The sequence below is a fragment of the Trachymyrmex cornetzi genome, unplaced genomic scaffold (genome assembly GCF_001594075.2).
Source record: "Trachymyrmex cornetzi isolate Tcor2-1 unplaced genomic scaffold, Tcor1.1 scaffold67, whole genome shotgun sequence".
NCBI classification, from domain to species: Eukaryota; Metazoa; Arthropoda; class Insecta; order Hymenoptera; family Formicidae; genus Trachymyrmex; species Trachymyrmex cornetzi.
The window spans coordinates 786,710-804,639 of record NW_017299992.1 but is presented as its reverse complement, the minus strand read 5'-3'; the positions used below and the strand labels follow the sequence as shown (position 1 = coordinate 804,639).

General features: G+C 36.6%; 1 protein-coding gene across 3 annotated transcripts in view; it reads left to right on the top strand.

Annotated features, from left to right (window-relative positions):
• pot (zona pellucida domain protein papillote) overlaps window positions 1–15,409 on the top strand; it is a 35,567-nt gene extending 20,158 nt beyond the window's left edge. For all 3 annotated transcript variants that reach the window (XM_018517071.1, XM_018517073.1, XM_018517072.1), the window contains exons 3-6: window positions 9,954–10,290; window positions 10,923–11,079; window positions 11,861–12,230; window positions 12,928–15,409. In XM_018517071.1, the coding sequence (XP_018372573.1) occupies window positions 9,954–10,290; window positions 10,923–11,079; window positions 11,861–12,230; window positions 12,928–15,066 (3,003 nt within the window). In that variant the 3' untranslated portion in view covers window positions 15,067–15,409. The remainder of the gene's footprint in view (window positions 1–9,953; window positions 10,291–10,922; window positions 11,080–11,860; window positions 12,231–12,927) is intronic.
• Window positions 15,410–17,930: the final 2,521 nt, after the last annotated feature.

Genomic DNA, 17,930 nt, shown 5'->3' with positions numbered 1-17,930 from the left:
ATGAATAAATTGCAATAGCGGTGAGACATTCTAAAGCGTTGATATTTTAATTTCGGATTGTGATATTTTAAAATCGGATTAGAGAAATTCTTACTATGCGTCTGATATTTTCCATATCACGGAAATTTATAAAAAGGATTCTGATAAAAATAAGAAAATATAAAATTCATTCCGGCTACTTTTTGCCGTTCTGTCATTGATCAATGCAGTCGCCGTAGCATAAAAGTTAACGTGACAGTCCAGTCGAGTCTATGTGTGGATCGCTATTCGCAAAACACAAATCTTCATTTTGCGATTTGTGAATTATGTAAAGGTAACTTTTGATTCAGCGCGACGCGCGTCTCTCGCGTGTTAAAAGGATACCATTTTGCAATCACATAACGCATTAATGTGCGGCGTTACAATAGTAAGTGAACTATGGAGTTTATCCAGTTAAATCGACAATTTAGCTTATTGTTGAGGCATAATGCCGCGCTAGAAAATTTCTTACGGCTCTTTTTTTTCACCGGACACGGTAGTCGGCCGCATGAGAAAGCGTCGAGATTGCGCCAGCGGAAGACCGGATATCAATCGCATCTTTTTTAATGGTCTCGCTGCTGAGCGGATAATGGCTGTGCCAAACGTATCTCAACATCTCACTGTGACGTGAAAGGGTTGAGGCTGATGGATAAACACGATAGAGTCGCAATAAAATCCCGCACGTTGCATCGGAACGCAAGCGAGTTGTTGCAGAAAGGGCATGACTCAACTTTTCTACGAAAATAAGTTCTATCAGAGAGGAACACTGTACCGTTAGGGTAGCCTCGGCGATTCGCGCAGGAAAGCCTCGAGACGGTTAAGACAAGGCTCCTCTACGCAATTTCATTCTTAATTATTTTTCGTCTGGAAAGCGACGTAAACAGTCTCATAAGAATATCTTTTGCTCTTGAAAAACTTATTTCTTATGATATAACTATCGTATTAGCATTGATTGATTCATAATTCATAATTAATAATTAAAAATGATCACGTGTTTTTTCATAATAATTAAAGACGATCTCACTTGATCACTTTTATTAAAATTTTGTTTTTTTGAATATGTATTTTACTGTAACTCTCTATCAAGATATTTTTGTTTCAATATACATATTGCTAAAAAAATAAAAAATAAAGGATAAAAGCAGAAGATAAAAGTTTTCTATCTGTATACCTTTGCAAATTTTACGATATTAAAATAAAAATAAAACTGAATAAAAATTAAAGTGAAATATTTTTTCTATAGGGAATATTTTAAGAAAAAATATGAAACTTTTTGTTCTCATTGCATCTGTTTTGTTCTCATTTTACCCTTAAACCGTGTGATTCTTGTTGCGTGCCTTGTTGTTCATATAATTTTTTCTGCACCGTGTAAAGATATAGATAATTTGTGTTCTTAGTTAGGGATTCATTCTTCCATTCCCATAGAATTAAAGACATGATTGAAGCTTTAGTAATAGGGCTGTTATTTTCAATTTCGAGATGCCGTCGAAGACAAATGTTCGAGGAGGACGAGAATAATTAAGGATCATAAAATTATTTGCGTAATGGGCTTCTTAAAGCATCGCACGAGTATACCTCGTTTCTCAGCAGCCACGGGAGGTTGGGAAATGTAATATTACTGAAGGGACTATAATATGATTTAGCGCGCGCTTGCCGTACAGTTCTGCATTAAGAGATTTTTTTCTTTTCTTCGACTTTTACACACACACACACATACAAACACAGATATACACATAAATACATATATGTGTGTATATATATATATAGTATATATAAAACTTCTCGTACGCGATATGTTAATGCAACATGCAAGACGGCGCGGGCGAATAATACCAAAGTGATACATCGCCAATTAAATCGCGCACTGTTATTTCCTATTAACTGTTCTTTTTCCACCTGCATAGTGCATCAATTAAATAATTAAGTAAGCGCGCGATCCGCTGCAGCACGTTCGGAGAAAGGAAATGCAGGAAGCAGGAAACGCTACAATTGCCATGGGATTCTTCTGTGATTTCTCGCGCGTTACTTTCCGCGTGTTCACAATTGAGGACTCAGGTTCTCTCCGAATGACTAGGAAACTGTAAAGTCTTAACGAGCCTTAACAAACTGCTCTTCGAAAGCCTGCCATTTGTGATTTTACGGAACAATTTGAGCGATTATTATAATGTGTGTCGCCTGATAAGAGAATGATGAGTACAAAAAAGATATATAGAAAAAAATTAAATAAACGTCTTCGTCATAACTGTTGAACATTTCACACTTGATATCTTAATAAATTAAGATTTATTGAAGATATTCCGAAGACCTTCTTGGTAATTAGATTTTCTTCCAAAAATGTATCAATTTTTTTGTTTCTTTTTCAAATATATTAAGAATATTCATTCAGAAGGAATTTTATCTATTCATACAAAATTATTAATTTTTAATTAGTTATATTAAATTACAAAAGCTGAAATGTTTTCTTGAATTTTTTAATCTTTTCTTGAATCTTTAAATTTGTTGAATAATTCATCAATAGAAATAAGAGTCAATAAATATGAGATGGCCTGTATCTTTTGTTATTCCTTCTTAACTTATTATAAATGTTAAACGCCCATCATGCGTTTCAAAGCATCTTGTTAATCGCTTTCGATTTCGATGTAGTTTATATATAGCACATCCATCGTTAATTAATGTAACTATCTCTATCGAACGTGAATCTGGCACTAATAAATGGCCCATTCTATAACCTGTCACTTTAATCGATTACTCTTGAATTATGCACTCACCGCAATTTAAGCCTATAGCAAGTTTTATTTTGAGAGCAAGGATGAGTATCAGCATAAATAACCCGAATCTATTTTTACTTTTTACTAACGATTGATAGCCAGTTCGACATTTAAGCTGCCGTTCTGCATATTTATAGCGCGATAATGCTCCTTCGAACTACGTCTTTCACTTTCACGTGTTGTTTTATCCTTTTTTGCACAGGATGTTTCACAACCATACGATATTCTATTCATCATACGATATTCTATAATAGCATATTTAATAAATTAAGAATTAGAGACAAAGATTTTTATATGAAAATATATCAAGATGTCATTACAATTGTGCTCGAGTTATAAACAAATATTAATTAATATTATCATGTAGAGAGTTTATACTTTCAATGCTTCATATCTTACATTTCAATTCGTTTCAAATGATAAGATAGGAGAAGGTTAGATGACATCTGATTGCGACTGATATTGGACGAGGCTTGTTTAAAATTTTTAACGCGTGTTGCAGCATTTATCAAGCCACTAGCACTTGCCAAGTCCATTTCCACGATGAGAATCGGAATTTCTCCATATCGAGGAATGAAATAGAACATGGAAGAATTTAAATGAAGACTTTAAACTCCAAAATATTGCATTTTAGCTATTCTATTTTTATTTTTTCTCTTTTTCTTTGTTTTTCATTATTTATCCATATTGCAAACAAACAAATTTAATTAAAGTATCTTTGATCAATTATCCAAATATCGTTATTAATATATTATGCCTTTATGGTATTCAATAATGTTTCCTGAAAATCTTGTGCAATATGCTTAGCAAAAAAGGATGATAATATTTTTATCGATAGAAAATTACTTTATCTTGTTACTATTTTTTATCGAGTTTATTGAATTTATGAAATATTTCCTATGTTTCATAACATAAGTTTCAGAATTAAATGTAGTGCTAAATATCTGTTTTAGTACAACTATTAAAAAGAAGTAATGAATGTATTATGGAAGTACGTATTATATTTGTAATACTCTTATATTTCTGATTATGTATATGCATTTTACGTATATCCGATAAACTTTTTCACAGATCCGTTATATCTCAATTTCAAAGAATATAAAATACGTTACTCACCGGTACGATGCGCAACAACAGAATTATAACGCTACATTGATCTGTAAAGAACAAATACGTCTAAATTAAAATACAGCTCCGAAAATAACCAATATTTCGGGAAATAATTGCACAAGCAATCGCGCATAAAGCAGTCATAAATGATTAAATCCGACAGTAAGACAAATAAAATAATAAATAATGAGTTATTCACTCTGTAGATCGCTCCGCTGACGTTCAATGCCTCTTCGAGCTTCCCTCTCCTCTCATAATCATCCGTTCTTTTGTTATTTTCTAGCAATATCTATAACGCTCGTTTGCAAAAACATAAAACAAATTAATTACAATTATCACAAAATCGTAATACGACACTTTGCACGGTATTTTTGAATCAGTAGAGACATGTGCTTTATTATATCGAGATAAATAACGCAACAACACTATGACACCAAGTTACGATTCGACAATGTCTCGTGAGAATGAGAATTTTTATTTTAACAAATATATAATATACACCAAATGATGGTACCACACTTCATATATCACGACGACAACGTACACTAATCAAACGCATCGCAATGTTACTTTATTCGGAGTCGGTATGTTTACTAGTTAGTTTCGCTAGCAATCAAGAAATTCGTCAGCTTGATATTGTCGATATTGCCGATTGATAAAACCGAGATAACGATTAAACGAGACACAATGGATTGAAAATCAAACGTATAAATTCTACGAGAGGAACATGTATTATTAATAAACAGTTGCTAAAATATGGTTTTCCGTTACGCTTAAATCACTTGCACGTGCTCCGGTGATTCGGATGCGGTGATTTATGTCTCAAAATGCAATTATGTTTAATTGCAAAAAATTAGAAGCGCGCAACGCGAGATATATTCGAATCTGAGCGTCGCGGGAGAAACAATTGCCCGTAAATATCGCGAAACGATAATTTACAGTTCGAGTTTCCTTCCGCAATTGAATGAATCGATATGCTTTATCGTGAGACGATAATCGCTATTTGCTCGCGTTCTCTATGTTTATATGTACCTGTCGCAATTGCGTAATCGAGAGGTAATGATGCGGAGCAACTTGCTTACTCGCTCGACTCTTATCGCACGAATGACAACCACGATTACCACGGGTCAACTCTTTGATTTTTAGCCAGAGAGAAATTCTCGGTTTTTAACGAATCTTCGAGATTTCCGGGATTCTAGATGGATAAAATCTTCGGTTAACGCTGTTCTAAATTTTTCGATAATTTTTTTTTAATTTCACGCTCTCGGAACCTTTGGGTATAAATCATCTTTCGCTAGCTCTCTCTAAACTTAATTATTCAATCACTGTAATCATTGAATGTATCGTGACATTTTATAAAGTATTGAGACCTCCCACAATTGGTTTTTGTTTTGTACTTGACTGACCAATCATGTGTCAATGTACAATGTATCAAAAATATAACTTATAGGACGATATTTATTCCGGGGGAACGTTTGACCTTTTATTTTGTTGCTGAAAATGACTCAAAGTCGGAACGTTCAACCAAGTAATTTTAATAAAGAACATTTTTGCACAAATTACTTAACGCTCCAATTACCACGCTCTAACTAAAACTCTCATTTTTATGTTTTAATTGTTTACAATTTCGAGAGTGTTTTAGAATTTACTTACTTTTTTCGAAATAAATGCATCGATTTTTCCTTCGGTTTCCAAAAGAAATCTCGGGAAGGCCAAATCTGATAACCTCTCTTTTAAAGAGAGCACAGACTACTACAAAAAAGTAACAATTTCGGCAATGATAATCGATTTCCAGCAGGAAATACTAGTTGAAAAGTGACAACCATAAACACGACGATAATAAATGCTCGATTTTGCAATAACACACGGTATGTACATCATCAAATAAACATCAAGAATGTATTGCTTATCAGATTAATTACTAATAATCGAATTTCAATTATTAATATTCCTTAAATAATTATTAATATTTTTACAGATTAATTATTGATAATCAATGTGACATGGTTACTTGAATAACGACTCGATCTGAATAATAAAGAACATATGCAAATTATATCGGTGAAAAGTTTAATTAATAAAGAAAGTTATATTTCAATGTAGACATTAAGAAAATATTCGTTGTCCGTAAATCTCACAGTGAAATAATTTATAATTGCAATTTTCTGTCGGTAGAATTTCTATTTTAAATGAATAAATCGCGCCAAACGTTTACTTAGATAATCGTCTTGTCGGCACAGCTGTTAGTCGTATTAATTAAGCAAGTTTATTATTTGATTTGTATTCACGTTGTAATTATTTGCAAGGGATAATCGGGTTTCGAGAGATAATAATACACCGAGCGGATCGCATCGTTGCACTTGCCTGCTGGAGTATCGCCGCACGAATGACACAAGGTAATCGCGTGTAAACAGTGAGCCATATGATGCGAAGGATCATGTATACTAGGCAATCCGTTAGCTACGAAATTTTTAACGTTTTGATATAAATGTCTGTCCCTTGGATTTTTAAATTCCTGCTTCACGGACTATCGTGCATTAATATCTATATACGTTTGTTTGAAGAATAAGAGTCAGTTTGATTGTAAAATTACGTTAATTATTACTAGGTAAAATACTAATTTATTACTATGTGAAGTAATAGAATTTATTGTTACCTTTTGCTAAATTTTTACGAAAGGAATAATATTGCGTGATGTTAATAAACTAAGAACTCTTTTGCAATTTTAATAAATAAAAAAAATGAAATAACGTCATCGTGGATAATGTGATGCATGTTTTCTGACCTTATTAAAGTCACGCAATTTCATTATTCCGGTGACATAAAGATTTGACAAAAAAGTAATAATAATAAATTATAGTCACTATATTTTATATAAAAAATGAAAATAAATTTTACATTTTATATTTAAATTTATGCGTAGATACATTATTTTGAAATAGAATGATTCTTTCATTTATTATATATTTAAATTTTTATTACAGACATTATTAAATAATTTGCAAATAAAAGAGTTTATTTATTTATTAAAATTTGGTGTTAATAATTATGTTAATATTTGCTGATTATTATGTATGTAATATTTATTATACATAAGATATCAAAAGATAAAATCAGTCAAACGATAAAAATCAATATCATCTGAACTGTGAAAATCAACAACAGACAGATCGACACGTGTATAAACATTGTTAAGGACTTCGATGTGCGTATTTTACGCGATATTCCTTTGTCAACTTTCGTTTAAAATTAAAAAACGATGTCGTGTTTTAATATTCACGTATTAATATTTGTAATATTCTATAATTAATCTCTAGAATTAAACCACACACGACATAACGTACGCTTTACACGTTAAGAATATTTAAAAATTTAGCTAGATACGGATCTAAAAATAATTTTGTTGGATTATCAAAATAATTATGTAGGACGCTCAAACTACCTATTAGAATGTAAAAACTTTTTGCTACGTTATCATTAATAATACTTAAGCGTTCTACGTAATCATTCTAATGGCCTAACAAAATTATTTTCAGATCTGTATCTAGCTACATTTTTACTAAGCAAAACCATTCTTTTCGTGAATATTTGTGCTCTTTAATTTTTATCCTCAACGTCAGAATCGTACGTCTATTTTTATTTATTTAAAACTGCTCGAGTTCTTGATTTCTCTTTATTTTCGAATAACAAAGACACAAAACTACAGATAGGATTCTCGTTACAAATTTAAGAGGAAGTACATTAAGAGGAAGTGCAGTGTTTTGATCATTTTTTAAACATTTTTCTCACTCGATTCGACGAGCGTGCAAGACAGTGCGACGTAAGTTATACGACGAGTTTCTCACGCGCAGTTAAACAGCGGCGGAGTAATGTACGGCGAATAATTTACCGCGTGTCCAGTTTTCAGCGAACCAGCGGTAATGCCCGATGCACGCGAAATCGCGAATTCTCTCCCGATGGCAACGATGACGGCAGCCAAATGATTCACGCATTTCCGCGTGAATCTATTATCGCTGCCGAGTATCGTCGTCTGGCGTTTACGACATGCGTGCCGCGTTCACGCCGTGTAGACACAGGCATTGTGGCGCAGCAACGCGAACGCAGGCGCACGATATACATTTTTATACACAAGTGCGGTAATGCCTATAATTTGTACGTTTGCTTAGTGCAATTACCGGCGGTGAGCGTAACAGTATCTTAAAGTGAGCACTCGAAGTGAGGGGCAGTCGACTCGCCGGATATAATCGTTTCGTATATCATTACGATTGTAATATATCGTCTGTATTTCTTTTTTTTTTTTTTTCTAACGAAGGTCGCGTTTGCGTTACAAAAGAATAGAAAAATTGCGACCGTTACGTTCGACAATTACTTGCCAGTAACTTCGCGGAACGTTTAACTTTATCGTCTGGTAGCGGAATTTCGACGCGATCGAGATTATATCGGTACGTCGAACATTGAAGATCACAACCCACGTTTATCCCTTTTATATCTCGAAAGGAGATATCGTGACGAATAACGGCTTTCTCTCCGCTCTAGTTGAGTAGAACTACAGTCGTAACTCGAGAAGGATGACGTTGCGCGGTATTGTACAAGGTGTACTGAAAAAAAATCGTTAGTTCTTCTTTTCCATTAGCCGTAACTTTTTCCATAAATTTTGTATTAATCTTTGACTAGTGAATATTCGCGATCGGATGTTATCGTGAGTTTTCACGACTTTTAAGAAGTTAAATATCTACATAATCTAGCTTTAAATCAAAATTATACGACGACAAAGTATATTTCAAGTTAAATGTTTCTTAAAAAGATATATAGCAAATCGTTTTACGTTAGTTTTACGAGCGTGTTTCAAACTTTTGTAATTAAAAAAGATATCGACACAACACACACAAAAAATCAGTAGTTTGGTGTTGTTTACACGGGAAAATTTATTTTGCTGACATTAAGCTGGATACAGATCTAAAAATAATTTTGAACCATCAAAATAATTATGTAGAAAACTCAAGCAAGACAAACAATGCTGTAAAAAGTTTTAATGTTCCAGCTTGAGCATCCTCTATGAGATATTTTGATAATCTAATAATATTATTTTTAGATCTGTAACTAGCTAAATTTTTAGATAGCAAAACCATTTTTTCTGTATAGTATTTATTAATATTTATAATTTAAAGAGAATGTGTGCGAGTTCTGTGATACACCTTGTATAAAGAATGAGACATGCATTACGGTGGTCAGACTATCTACGAGTACAGTCCCACGTGAGCGATGCGTACAAACAATGACGTAGCTGAGATATATGAAGGAAAACTTACGTTCTAAAAGTCGTTCGTGGGAATGTGGATAGTCGAGTTGTTTCCTCACGCTTCTTAGATGATACCTGAGAAAATGATACTGATCTTTGTAGTGCATATTATACATGCAATGTCGCATTTATTATTAGAGTTCATTAGAACATCAATTAGACTAATTACGAAATGGATGTGATGCCACATCTTACGATATAATCAAATCCAGTCATCGTGAAATTATTACAGATTTGTAACTGTCAATTTAGGTCGTAAAAGTCTAAGAAATGATGATTTCTAGCTTATTATTCTTGAAGAATATCCTGACATTATATATACATCACGTTATAATACATGTATGATATTATTGTGTGTTTTTTTATATAAAAAGGAATATTTTAGAGTAAAAAAATAAGAAAGTGCAAACTCATTAATTTTTTCTAGATCTTCTAACATATCACATTGGCTGCGTTTAGCAGAGAAAACTGATCAATGAACGCTCAGTGATTCTTTAATACAATTGATTTCTACATTTAGATCGAGCAAAGAATTAAAGGCAAGAACAAATCATATTATACTGACTGTTCACTGGTCAATTTTCTCTGCTGAACACAGCCATTCTGTCTTGTTTAATTAAAGTTACTTACAATTAATTACGGAAATTTTAATCTCTAACACCATTATTCTTTGATAATATTATTATAATAATTTTGTTCCCATTAAATTATTTATATTAAATTTTTTGAAAAATTGATTTTATTTTTTTTCGTCATAGATGCTGCCAAAATTGATACTCCTGCTCTGGGCGGCAATTCCGATTGCGTTGTCCCAGAGCAACTATGCGTCGCAAGGCAACAGCATCGAGTATCAGCCGGGACTTCCGCCGAGCACAGTCCTCGACGGTAAAGTCACCAAATTGGATGACATCTCGCCGATTATATTTTTGAATCGAACGAAAGCCTATTTGAACTGCGGCCAGGGTAGCATGGAGGTCGAGCTCAAGTTTGAGGAACCGTTTTACGGAGTGGCCTATGCCGACTTTGATCGTAACAGTGCCTGCATATTCAAAGGACGAGGTGCGACGACCGCTAAATTGGAACTACCCCTGAAAGGTATGTCCCTGTATTCAATTCGACATTTAACCTCGCGGCATAATTTCACAGAAATGATGATAAAAAGGATGAATATATTTATCATTCTGAGATTTACAGTAGAGCTTTGTTTATCCGAACTTGTCGAGGGACAAAAGATTGTTCCGAGTGATTCAAATAATGAAGACTCATCTTCCATACCAATATTTATTAATTTTGATGATAAAAGTTGAGTTCAGAAAACTACGATCGTGCATAATTTGGATAACAAAAGCTTAGATATGAGTTCGTATATTTGGAACTAAGCACAAACTTATTCATATAAATAGAGTGCAGATAAACAAAGTTCTACACATTATTTCTCAATTAAAAAAAGAATAGTAAATCATAAATACGTAATATGATTGTTCTAAATTCAATTTATGTTAAATAATTTTAACGTAATGTAACTTTCATTTAAGACAAATCCATTAATATTCGACGATTTGAAACTGATTTAATTGTTTTGGTTTTACTTCTACGGATTATTTTTTTTGTTTCTGATTCTTATATATAATCATCCTACTTGTTGCTTATTGAAGTTGCTTGTTTAAAGTGTTCTCATTTTTACGAAACAAATTTAACTTCTTATCGAAATTGATCTAACATTTCAGGATGCGGTACAAAACAGGATCCTCTGCGCGTGTTCACCAATAATGTAGTTGTTCGCTTTCATCCTGGATTAGAAATGGATGGAGATGAGGTTATCACTATAGTATGCAGATACCCTCCACCCGTGGCACCGGCGCCTCCTAAACCGCCAGAAAGCATGTAAGAATCCTGTGTTAAAATTTTCTTCGTTAATATTCTCATCGCGAAAAATTTATTATCAAATATAGTGAAAATTAACGATAAAATTTGTTGGAACATTTCTTTACCGAATATTATAATTTTTAATTTATCAAATTACATGCATAAGTTATTTATATATTAATTTCATGTTTCAAATAAATGTACTGATTCGTATTATGATATCGAATTTATCACAAAACGCGATCTCTTTCTAATATATTTTTTAGAAGATATTCAAGATAATTATTTTTTTATGCTATATCTCATCATAATTAATAATATAATTTGATAAAAAATGAGTCTTAATAGATACATACATATATATTTAAAATAATTATAAAGTAATCCAATTATGATTAACATTTTCCAAATGATATCTTATTTTTTTGCTAAAAAATTCATCAATTACTATCATTATATTATTGACTTGAATGTTGTCACTAATCCAAAAGTGTATTATTAACATTTAATGAAACTTTCTTTCCACTATCTAATCTTAAATATTTGCGAAGAACGCGTTCAATATCGCTGAGTTTGCCTTCTCACTACGTCGAACGAACTGAATAAAAAAGTAATTCTGTATTCAGAACGTGCTGTGACGATGCACGCCTTTGTCTCCCGCAATCTAGTTACGCATACGGATAGGTGTGAGATATACACCGTGTACGGTTAACTGCGGCATCTAATATCGATGCCGTTTGCAGCAATCTCCTCATCCAGAATCGCGTACATCCTGCTCTAATCTGATTTCCGTCCGCAGAATGGCCACTCTGACGCCCGCGTCGGTAACCGAACCACCGCTGAAAGGCTTCCAGATCTTGTTAATTATCTGCGCTATCTTGTTCCTCTCATTGCTCCTGCTCGGTCTTGGCTGTTCCTACATGTGTCTGAAACGACGAAACGTGCGTGTGGTCCATCGACATCCGTTCGAAAGCGCCACTGGTTCTGAGATAACGAAGCTCTCCGGCTCATCTCTGAGTAACATCACGATGTTCGAGGGTCTGAAGATACCACGGGCGCACGCTCTTCTTCACGCGACCGCCGTGTCTACTTCCGGCAGCGAGGCGAATCTGGTGATCGATCATTCGGACACATTGCCAAGTGATTACCCGAGCGAAAGTCACTCTGAGGTGAGGCCCAATAATTGTCTAACAAGACGGATGATTGCACAGAATATATTAGAAAAAATATAAAAACACAGCACCGCTACTAATCCTTTTAACAGCGAACTGTATGTATAAAGCTCCTAAATTGTCGTTGTCTCAATTAACCGCTATATAAATTATTTAAATTTATTTGAACAAATTGTACAAATTAGCAGAATTTGTTTGAATAAATTGTTTAATATCTATTCATTGTTTAAATAAGATAATGTCCGTTTTATTATTATTCCACTGCAAATTTAATAGTGTACATTTTTTATTATTACACATCATTTTACAACATAAAAAAATTTCAAAAAAGAAAATCCCAAGTTTAAATTTTGATATTTTTCACAGTAAGTTCTTTGCAGTGTTAATGTATTAGCATCATTATTAAATTAACGATTAATATAACTTATAATAAATTTTAAGCATTTCAAGCCTGACAAACAGAATCAGCGCACAGTTTATAGAACCGAAAAATGCAAATTTATATATGAATATTATTAAGCACCAAGATTTCGCTTCGACCGAAAATAGAATTCTTTCTCTTTTATTTGATAATTTATAAAAAAAGAGACATCAATTTCTGGATAGCTTCTTAGTAAAAAATATCAAATAAAAAAAGACAATTGCATAATCGATATAAATACATTACGATTTGTTTGTTCATCTGTTTTTATAGGTGGATGAGGAACGTTCGTTACCCGTATCCTCCGCCGGATCCTATGATAATAAGGCATTCATAGACCATCATGAGGTCCAACGTCAAGTGGAAATGCGTGCTTCGAGCTCCTTATATTCAGAGACAGTTGCTGCCGAAGTGGAAACTTCCTCCATGACAGCTGCGAATGCTTCAAGAATCATGGTGCCGCGACATCCTGTAGCCGTTCCGATCGAACCCAAGTTCGACGTGCAGATGAGAGTTAAGAGAGCACCACCTCCGCCGCCGAGCCCACTGCCGTCGGAATCTGACGTTGCGAGTATCGCCCTCGAGAGAAATCTAACGACCATTCTGGAGAGAGAAGAGACTTCTCGCTCTCTTGAAAGCGCACCCTATCGAATGACGACCTTCTCCTACGTACCCGAGCTTCACAGACCACCAGGAGGCGTGTCACCTGTCTCGACCATCTCTCGGCAGCAGACGCCGCCAGTCTACTCCAGGATTTTACGCAAACAAGCGGAGAGAGAGACCACCGTGATCCAAGAGAAACTCCCGTCGCCGACGACCGAGCAACCGCCATTGCACCACGAGATCCGTCGGCCGAGGTCTTTGACTTCCCTGAACACCGAGCTCACCGAGACTCGCTCGTTGACGGAAGTGACGGACGCCTCGCATGCCAAGTACCGGGTAGCGAGCATTCTAGCGCCGACCCCACCGCCGCCGCCGCCAATTGTGCCTACCACGTCCACCACCACTACTCACACCGCCGTTCAGCACCGCGAGCACCGTTTGTTGCGCGAGGAGATGACCGAACCACTGGTCGAGCCACAGGTAGTTGCGCCTCGCCGTCCAGAAATCACGACTCACGAAGTGGACGATGTGTTCCTACGTACCGTTACGGAGAAGAAGACGATCGAAGATGTGGAGCGTCACAGTCGCCAGATCACCGAGTATCGCGCCAGGTCTCAACCGCCGCCGGATCTCAAGTGGGACGTCACCATCAGGAATTATCCGACGGAGAATTTGCCGCCGCCACCGCCGGAATGGGAGAACTTCTCCGACGTTAGCTCGGCCTCCAACTTGACCATCACGAATGAGCCAACGAATCATCTGGCAGACGACGAACCGGACGTAAACATCGAACCGACTTATACCACGCGCGCTGAAATCCCATGCCGGCCACCACCTACGCGCCGATCCCTCGACGACGCCGATGCTGATTGGTACACTAGGTTGGCACGCGTCTTGGAGCCGCGTTACGCCACCGAGTTGACGGACGAGGAGCGTATCAAGTGGCGCGAAATCATCACGACGGAAAGCACGCTGCGGACCTTGTTAACCGAGGCAGTGGTTAAAGAAGATTACGAGCTGATACGCAAGGATGCGAGATACATCAATTTGTTCCCGCCAGCGAAGTGGGATGTGATCATCCGAATCCTGAGTCCGCCATCGATGCACACCGGCTCCACCTCGTCCTCCAGTCACGGGAAGAATCATGGGCAGAGATACAAGCGGTCCAAATCGTCGGAATGGGATACTAGATCCAGACGATCCTCCCTTCCTACTCTGTACGAATACGAGAGCGACGGAGGCAGCTCGGCGCGCACCCTAGGTACCCAGAGTCATCATCTACAGACATCGCAATCCGCCACGACCATGACCGGTGGACAGATCGTCGGTCGTCCACGTCGACTAGGCGGTTCTATTCGTTCGCGAGGAGCCGGAGTTGGGAGCGAGGCCGATTTGAGATCGATGTCCGAGATAACCGTCCGTGATTTCGCCCGGATGGACAGAGACGACCTGACCAGCTTGAGCTCCTTCGAAGGTGCGGACTCGCTGGTCAGATCGCTCAGCCAACCCAGCTTGGCCAGATCGGGCTCGGAATTCACCGAGCACTGGGGCATGCCTTCTGGTATTCTGCCACCATGGGCATCCGAACACGCGGAGGATGGCGTCAGCTCCGTGGAAACGACGCCGAGACCGATCAGAAGAGGTGACAGGATGGAGGTCCTCGCCTCCTTCGACGAGCACAGACGAGGTCCGTCCATCACGAGATCGAGTCGATACACCGAAAGGGAGCTCAACGTACGCGTGACAGAAAGTCAGAGGGCCTCGGATTGGTTTAATGACAACAATTCCGAGCCGGAGATGCAGATCTGAACGCTTCCAAAACAGAACACAGAGAGATTCTCGGTTTTCACCTCAAATCTTTTAGGTACGGAGATGATTCCTGAATCTCGACGAAGGTCTGAATAGAATTATTAGAGATGAAAGTTGATAATAGAGTCAACACGTACCACTTGCAATTTATCAAATCAAACCTTGAGATCGTCTTTTTTGAGCAGTGAATCTTTTTATGTACAATAAAATCGGTTATTTGAACCGGTTGAGTTCAATTTTCAGCGCTATAAATAGCGAAAACACGAATTATATCCAAATAATAATTTCGAAAAATTGACAATTTTTTAACACAAATTCTTAATATAGACAATTAAAATTTTAATTCCACAAGCTTCGGATTTTAAATTAAAAAATCCATTTTCTATAAATTTTAAATATTTATTTCGTTTAATATTTGAATCAAAAAATTGGTGTCGTTCAGAAAGTCAAAAGGACACCGCAAACTTGAAAAAGATTCGTCGAGGGATCAGCAGAGTTTTTATTTTAATCCTTCGCAGCTTCATATTCTCTATTCTATTGCGAGCTACAATATAATGGATTATGATTTATACTGGCATCTATTCATATTTTTCTTGTAGGCACTATTTCGGTCAGTGTCTACGTGATTCGCGCATTGTGTGTATATGTGCCGTGTTTGTTTTGTTTGCAACAGTTTCAACTCGGAACGTCCTACTACATGATCGATATCTTGCCAAGAACGAGGCGCAATGTACACATTAGCAGCGGCGACGGGATAACGTTCCGCAGTCGTCGGTATAAAATGCACTTTATTTGTAGTGACTAGCTCGTCGTTTCTTCCTTTCGTTCTTACATCGGTTATACAGCTGCTCTACTTTCTTCATGGCTCATGGCCGTTCACTGCCGATTTCGTCCTCAGGTCCGATAACTCCGAGGACTCACGCTCAACCGCGCGATAATGCAGAATTGTCCCAATTTCGGGAATCCGTCTCTCCGACGTCAAGATCTCGCGATATCCCGAAACTCGGGGAATTCAGCCGCCATTCTCTTCACACGTCACTCGTAACGCGAGACATGAATCGTGCTAGTTACTCGGTCTCGATATCGGCGCGAGTGGGTCTGCAGATTCTGGCGAGAATACAATAAATATATGTACGGTTTGCGGAAATTAAACCATTAAAGCCTGTATTGTCACTTTTGTTTATATATTGGTAGTGTTGTGTTCAAATACGAGCAGTTTTTGTAGTTTGCACATTTCGTGAATAGAATGTGTTATTAGAAAGATTTCGTGGCAAAATACGTATCAAGAACACCATTCGAAAATTTTCAAAAACTACGGGCTTCAATGGATTAATCGGCAAACGTGTCAATTCACAGGGGACTAATGCAAGGAAAAAATTACAGGATAGGAAAAACGATAAATAATATAGTGTAATCATAAATATGTGAGAGGACATATCGTCTGCGCGACGCAGCCCGTCCTCAGCTTCCTAACGTTCGATAGATCGGGAGATGGATCTTTTGAAGATCGCAGGAAACAACACAGCTCTCACGACTAAAACACCCCCGTTTTGCGGTACAACTGCGATAATAGTCTACTTAAATAGGTAACGAAACACACGGTGCTGGGTTATACGCTTCAAACGATAGCTAGAAAAGCTCTCTTCGAGAACATTTACCTAACCTCGTCCTCGCTCCTTCTCACCCCTCAAACATCCCTTCCGATTTAATGTAGGTATTTCGTCCGGAGTACCTGGGCTCGGTCGAGATACGTATCGACCGACAGGGTACGTAGATAGGTATATTTGTAATTATGTACTTTTATGGCTAATGTATATTCACACGTCATGTGTAATTTTCTCCGCGCTATCCTCGTGCAGTCATTAGAAGCTTATGAAATCTTTCGAATCCTTGAGCTGCAAGACGAGAGGGAGAGAGAGAGAGAGAGAGAAAGAAAGAATTTGGAGCTTGCAGGTTCCATTAATATATCACAGCGTGATTATAGTTCTCGCAATAATACGTAAATCGCTTCGAAATTTCCTAGCCCGTTCGCCTCGGCGATCGTCATTTTCGAAACATTACCACCAAGCAATCATTATTATCCTTCGCTTTGCTTATTAAAATTATCAAATGCCAATCATAAGCGAATGCTTATTAAAATTATCAGACGCCAATCGTGAGCGAGGAAGATTGGAATAACGTCAAACTTCGAGCTTATCTTTAGAGAGATATTTGCGCAAATGTTTAATGCAATAATGTGTATCGCAAGTTGTAATGTAATTATCTATTCATATAGTCTCTTGTGGTATTCAAAATTCTCGATAGAGATCGTTTGTATATTATTTTCAGGAAATGACGATTACAACAACTGTACACAACTGTACGTTGCGTTATAATTTATATACGTTATAACGTTTAATTGTAATGCAAAATTAATAATACTAATGGCAAAACAATTGATACTATTTGCTATTCATACACAATTCAATGCGATCGACACACGAATAAAGAGCTCGTTTTGCATATTCGATAGTCGAAGCTCGAAGCAATTGTTTGGTGACGAAATCCGTCCAAGATCAAAGGAATCGATATTACATGCATGATATTACATTAAGCGCGTGATTTTTTACGAATTTTATAGAGCGTGATATACGTAGAAAACAGTCACACTGTAGGCGCTTTTTTTTTATATATATGTATATGTAACTGTAAATCAAAATCGATAATAAAGTTTGCATATTTTGAACGTCGAAAGGAATACCGAGACCGGAGTTATAAGCGCACATGTAGAACGATGAATAAAACATAAAGTGCGCATGAAAAGAATATTAAGCGCGGATAATGGGGTAATAAATCATATCGAGAAATTACATGTAACAAGTGTT